The sequence below is a fragment of the Cygnus atratus genome, chromosome 3 (genome assembly GCF_013377495.2).
Source record: "Cygnus atratus isolate AKBS03 ecotype Queensland, Australia chromosome 3, CAtr_DNAZoo_HiC_assembly, whole genome shotgun sequence".
NCBI classification, from domain to species: Eukaryota; Metazoa; Chordata; class Aves; order Anseriformes; family Anatidae; genus Cygnus; species Cygnus atratus.
In genome coordinates, this window is record NC_066364.1 from 109,383,029 (window position 1) to 109,388,676 (window position 5,648).

Consider the following 5,648-nt stretch of genomic DNA (forward strand, 5'->3'; position numbering starts at 1 on the left):
GAACCCAACCCGGAGACCCCCAGCCCGGGCACCCCGCGGGGACCCGCACGGGACGGGCCGGGACCCACGGACGGAGCCAGCGCCCCACACCGCCCGGCCTCGGCGGCGCTCAGCGCTTATTTCCCCCTCGCCCGGGTTTTCGTGCTTTTTCGTTTGGTTATTTTTTGGTCTTTTTTATTTCCCCCCCGACTCCACGCATTCGTTTGTGGTTTTTTATTTTTTGTTGTGTTTTATTTTTTTTCCCTCGTCTTTTTTTTTTTTTTAATTATTACTGCTTTTTTTATTACCGTTTTTACATTTTTCTTTTCTTCCCGCGGGACGTTGGAGGGAACCCGCCCGGCTTTTAGCATGATGTCTTACCTCAAACAGCCCCCCTACGGCATGAACGGGCTGGGGCTGACGGGCCCGGCCATGGACCTGCTGCACCCCTCCGTGGGGTACCCGGGTGAGTCCCCCCCAAGCCCCCTCTGCGCGCACCCCAGGCTGGCGGCACCTTCGGCAGCCACGTTCCCCCCACCCCGTTCCCCAAGATTTCGTTTGCTCCCGTGGGGATTTTTAATTTTAAACAATCTTTTTTTAAAAAAAAAAAAAAAAAAAGAGCTACGACTACTGACGAATGATTTTATTTCCCCACAACGAAATCTCCCCGTGCCCCCCACTGGGGCTGAACCCGACCCTTCCCCAGCGTTTCACCACTCGCCCTGCCTGCAGCGGGACGGGATCCGGCCCCATCGGGCAGCGCTCTTGGGGCTGGGGAGCTGCTTTGTAGGGTGGTGGTGGGATAGGACGGTGGGTGATCCCCAGGCCCCTTCCCCGGGAGGGTTGGGGCTCCTGCCGTGCACAGGGGGGTCCAGTGCACGCAAGGGGTCGGTGGTGACCAGGTGCGTGGCGGTGCTTGCCCCCAGCCACCCCGCGGAAGCAGCGGCGGGAGCGCACCACCTTCACCCGCTCGCAGCTGGACGTGCTGGAGGCGCTTTTTGCCAAGACCCGCTACCCCGACATCTTCATGCGGGAGGAGGTCGCCCTCAAGATCAACCTGCCCGAGTCACGAGTCCAGGTACCCGTGGGGAGAGGGGGGCTGCGGGGGGTGCCCTGGATCGCCCAGCCCTGAGCTTGCTGCCGTGCTCAGCGCTGCTGCCTCGGGTCGCACGCAGGCTCCTGGCGGCTTGGCTGTCCTGCCATGGTGCTGCCTTGGGGAAGGGGCTATAAAATATAAAAATATTCACCTTATTTACCTTATTTTTATGTATTTTCAGTCTTGAATTTAATTTCCCCCCTGCCTACTGCCGGGGGTTAGCAGCCCACGTGCTCCCTCCGGTGCACCCCACCAGGCTCGGCGTGCTGCTCCCTGGGGAGGGATGCTTGGTGGGGTGGGATGTGTGAGCAGGATCCTTCCCCAGGTTTGGGGGGGGACAGAGGTCTTTTGGCCGAGGGGTGCAAGCCGGGCTTACGAACTTGTGAGCGCAACTCTGGCGTACACCCCTGTGAATTTTGTCTGTCTGTGGGAAGCACAAGGCAGGACGCCCCGTTCCCAGCCGCCCGCTGTTGGCAGCCTTGTTTTTTTGGGGGGTTACATGGGGTGGCCGGGCACCTGTCGGGGTGCAGGCAGAGTGGTTTTGGGGTGCAGGGGTGTGCAGTGTAATGGCAGGGTGCGGGTGCTTGGAGTGAGGTCGGCTGTGGGGATGGGTGTGCTCAGGGCGAAGAGGGGACGGGGGACAAGCGAGGGCACCAGAGGTCCCCCCACTTGTCCCCTCCTTGCCCCATTGCTCACAGCCCCCCTGTTTTCCGCCCCCCCCCCCCAAGGTCTGGTTCAAGAACCGCCGCGCCAAGTGCCGGCAGCAGCAGCAGAGCGGCGGCGGGGCCAAGAGCCGTCCGGCCAAGAAGAAGTCGTCCCCGGCCCGTGAGAGCTCGGGCTCGGAGAGCAGCGGGCAGTTCACGCCGCCGGCGGCCGCCTCCAGCTCCTCAGCCTCCTCCTCCTCCTCCAGCTCGGCCTCCTCGGCGGCAGCGGCAGCTGGCGGCGCCCCGGCCTCCCTCAGCACCCCGGCTTCGTCCATCTGGAGTCCGGCCTCCATCTCTCCCGGCGCTGCCCCGGCGGGGGTGACGGTGCCTGAGCCCCTGCCGCCGGCCGGCGCCTCCTGCATGCAACGCGCCGGCCCCACCGCCTCCGCCAGCTACCCGGTGTCCTACGGCCAAGGCGGGGGGTACGGGCAGGGCTACCCTGCGCCGCCCTCCTCGTCCTATTTCGGGGGTGTGGATTGCAGCTCCTACCTGGCCCCCATGCACTCCCACCACCACCCCCACCAGCTCAGCCCCATGGGGCCCTCCTCGGTGCCGGGCCACCACCACCACCACCCGCTGAGCCAGAGCTCGGGCCACCACCACCACCACCATCACCACCACCACCAGGGCTACGGCGGCACCGCGCTGCCCTTCAACTCCTCCGACTGCCTGGACTACAAGGAGCCCGCCGCCGCCGCCTCCTGGAAGCTCAACTTCAACTCCCCCGACTGCCTCGACTACAAGGACCAGGCGTCCTGGCGCTTCCAGGTCTTGTGAGGGGTCGCCCCCTGCCTCGGACCCCCTGCCCCGGGCGTCCCGCCGGGCCGCGGCTCCGTTTCGTCCTCCCCCCCCCTCGGTGAGCGGTGCCGAGGGGCCCCCGTCTCTCCTGACTGATATTTATTTGCTTCCCGCACCCCTCCGGCGGGTTTATTATAATTATTATTTTTTTAAATGGAACAGAAGAAGAAGAGGACTTTTAACAAAAATAATTAAAAATTAAAAAAAAAAAAGGAGGAAAAAAAATAGAAACTAAATGCCTGCCGTCTCCCCGGGGCCCGGGCTGGCTCCTGCCCCCTGGCAGGTGGGGTCCCTTGGTGCCCCCCTGTGCAGGAGCCCCTGGTCCCGGGTGCGCCGGGCTCGCTGTAAATACTCGGCTCCGTTGCAGGGACCGCCGTCATTTTTAGTTGACGCTCTCGGGTTGGCGTTTTATCACGAGCCTAACACGAAAAACAAAACTTTAAACTATTTTTTTTTATTATTATTAAATTTTATTTTTTATTTTTTTTCCCCCTAAAGGTGATTCTGGCCCCCACCCCACCCTGGGGCAGCAGGGGTCCCACATCCTCTGTCCGTCCTGTCCGTCTGTCCCCGCGGGGCCGGGGCGCTGAGGTCCAGCCTCGTCCTGGAGCAGGGGGCAGCAGCTGGGGGGGCCACAGTGGAGGAGAAGGAGGAAGGGGTGGGAAGGGCTGCTCGGCTGATCCGCGACCCGCAGACCAAAAAAAGAAAAACTTTTTGAAAAAATTAAAAAAATAATAAAAAGAAAAACAGGAGGAAAACAAAAAACGGCTTTGGGTTTTGATTGCTGTGGTTTGGTGTTTGGGGTGGTGGGGGCAGCAGCTCTGTGTCGGGGTGAGTGGCGGGGGGGGAGTGGATTTTTGTTTGCCCCCCTGGCAGCTTTGCCCCATGGGCAAAGGGGGTGAGTGCGGGGGGGTCCTCAGCCCGTCACCCCCCCCCCACCTCCCTGTCTGGTTTTGGGGACCACCCCGCGTCCCCAAACGAAGCCCAGCGTGAGGCAGCCGGTGCTGCCCCGTCCTTCCTCCCCATGCCTCCTCTTCCCCCAGGAGGGTCCCGGCAGGACTGAGGTGCAAGGACAGGGTGTGAGGGAGCTCCCCCCCGCCCCCCTGCAGTTGTGTGGGCTCCGGGCTCCTTTAATTACCGCTGTTAATTGGTTTCCCCACTCATTGCCCCCCAGCCACTCATTGCCCTCCGCGCTCACCTCTGCGGGATGGGGACGGGGACGGGGATGGGGTTGGGGTTGGGTGAGCGCTGCCCGAAATGCCCAAACCTGGCACGCCGGGGCCCAGGGGCAGGCCTGTTGGGGGGGGGGGGGGGGCAGGGGTGCACGGGGGCATCCCACCGGACGCACGGACACGCAGACAGACGGACAGGCGGAGCGGCAGGCGCGCCAGAGATGCTCGGCACCGCGACTTCAGCCCCGGCTCCCGGCGTTTCCCTCCGTGTCCGCCGCCGGCTGCGTTTGGTCGGGACTCGGTGGGGGGGGGGGGATCATTGCTCACCTGCCCCCCCCGCCCTCCCTCGCCCCCATTTCTTTCCCATCCTCTCCCCGCAGCTTCTGGGGGCCGGGGCAGGGGGACCGCCGCTGCTGCTGCTCCTTCCCAGTTCGTCAAGGTGCTTGGGGCATTTCCACGTTGGTTTGTTTTTTTTTGGGGGGGGAGATTTTGAAACACCCCCAAATCTCTGTCCTGCTCCCCGTGGTCGTGTATTAGTGCCTGCGGCAGCTGGGACCCCAATGTGCCCCCATCCCTGGGGGGAGGGTGTGGGGGGGAAGGTACCAAGGCGCTGACATATTACGGACGGATGTTTTGGGGAGGGTTTGGGCATTTTTGTGTCCATCCTCCCCAGGGCACGCAGGTGGAGGTGTCACCCACGGGTGACATGGGCACCCAGTGTCCTGTGCCACCTGGTGCGTCCAAAATAACACCTATGTGCCGATGCGGAGCTCTTCTGCTGGTGGTGCTTGGTGCCTGGTGCCCCTGCACTGCGCTTCCCAAACCCTAAAACCCTCTTTTATGCCCCAAAAAGTTGTTCCATCCCTCATGGTGCAAGCTGAAGCTATGCGTCAGCCCAGAGCCCGATATTTGGTAGCCTTGGTAGCCTTATTGCTCTGAACCTGCCTGCATCCCACATCCCAGCTCCTGCCCCAAAACCACGCCGGCGATGCCTCGGCCGGGCACCAGCATGTGCTGCGGGGCTCACAGCACCTACGGGCGTCCCCCCCGTCCCCTGCTCTGACCTCCGCGTTATCCAGTGGCTGCTAATTCGGGTAGCAGTGAGCGCGTGGTGGAAATCCCACGTCGGTCCCAACCCCTGGATTTCCCAGGCAGCAGCCACGGTGCAGCTCTCTCCGGCTGGGGACGTGCGGCACCACCGCTCTGCCCCGTCCTGGTGCTGCCCAGCCCCGGGCCCTGCCACTGCAGGCAGCCAGGACTTCCACAAGGAAAGCATGGAATGCTTTTTTAGGGCAAAAAAGTGAGATTTTAGGAAATGGCATTCTGGATCCTATGTACATTTCTATTACCACTTCCTGTATATTTTTAAGCTGAAATCCTCTTAGCATGCAAAGTAAATAGATTATGATATACCGGAGGATTAAGCATCGCTGTCTGGTGTCAGATTAATCCCTCGCGCAGACCGCCACTTGTGCTGACAGGAGCGTGGCTGCGGTTCAGCCGGGCGGCTGCACCTCGGCGCCCACGCAGCGCCGGGCACAAAAATGTACATTGTTTTCTATTTTTTTTTTTCAGGCCAAAACCCAATTTCGAGAGGACGGCTGGTGCCGGGCTGTACAAACCAGGCACAAGGCACAGGACCTGGAGTGGGATGAAGCCCTGCGGCCGTGCCCACCTCGCGTTTAACCACCCCAAAAATCCCGCAGGGATGCGGCAGGTCGCGGTTAGGGGAGGCAGATTAGGATCTGGACTCCGACGGGATGACGCTTAAGAGGCTCCGTGTCTTTCTTTTTTTTTTTTTTTTAAAAGGCAAAATAATAGTTATTCAGCTGAGATGATACATCTAGATATGAAAATTGAGAGCATTCTTAGAAAAATGCTGCCGACTGTGAAAGGCTG

At 61.1% G+C, this 5,648-nt stretch overlaps 1 protein-coding gene across 2 annotated transcripts; it reads left to right on the forward strand.

Annotated features, from left to right (window-relative positions):
- OTX1 (orthodenticle homeobox 1) lies at positions 1-3,205 on the forward strand. 2 transcript variants are annotated; one of them, XM_035552906.2, is made up of 3 exons: positions 1-445; positions 906-1,057; positions 1,804-3,205. In XM_035552906.2, the coding sequence occupies exons 1-3, from the start codon at positions 349-351 to the stop codon at positions 2,554-2,556; spliced, it is 1,002 nt and encodes a 333-aa protein (XP_035408799.1). In that variant the 5' UTR covers positions 1-348; the 3' UTR covers positions 2,557-3,205. The 2 variants fall into 2 exon arrangements, with proteins under 2 accessions (XP_035408799.1, XP_035408800.1); XM_035552907.2 differs by having other exon boundaries at positions 956-1,057.
- Positions 3,206-5,648: the final 2,443 nt, after the last annotated feature.

Coding starts and splice junctions, on each gene's coding strand:
- OTX1 (XM_035552906.2), top strand. CDS start 349: ATGATGTCTTACCTCAAACAGCCCCCCTACGGCATGAACGGGCTGGGG. Junction 446..905: donor CCCCTCCGTGGGGTACCCGG/GTGAGTCCCCCC, acceptor GCTTGCCCCCAG/CCACCCCGCGGAAGCAGCGG. Junction 1,058..1,803: donor TGCCCGAGTCACGAGTCCAG/GTACCCGTGGGG, acceptor CCCCCCCCCAAG/GTCTGGTTCAAGAACCGCCG.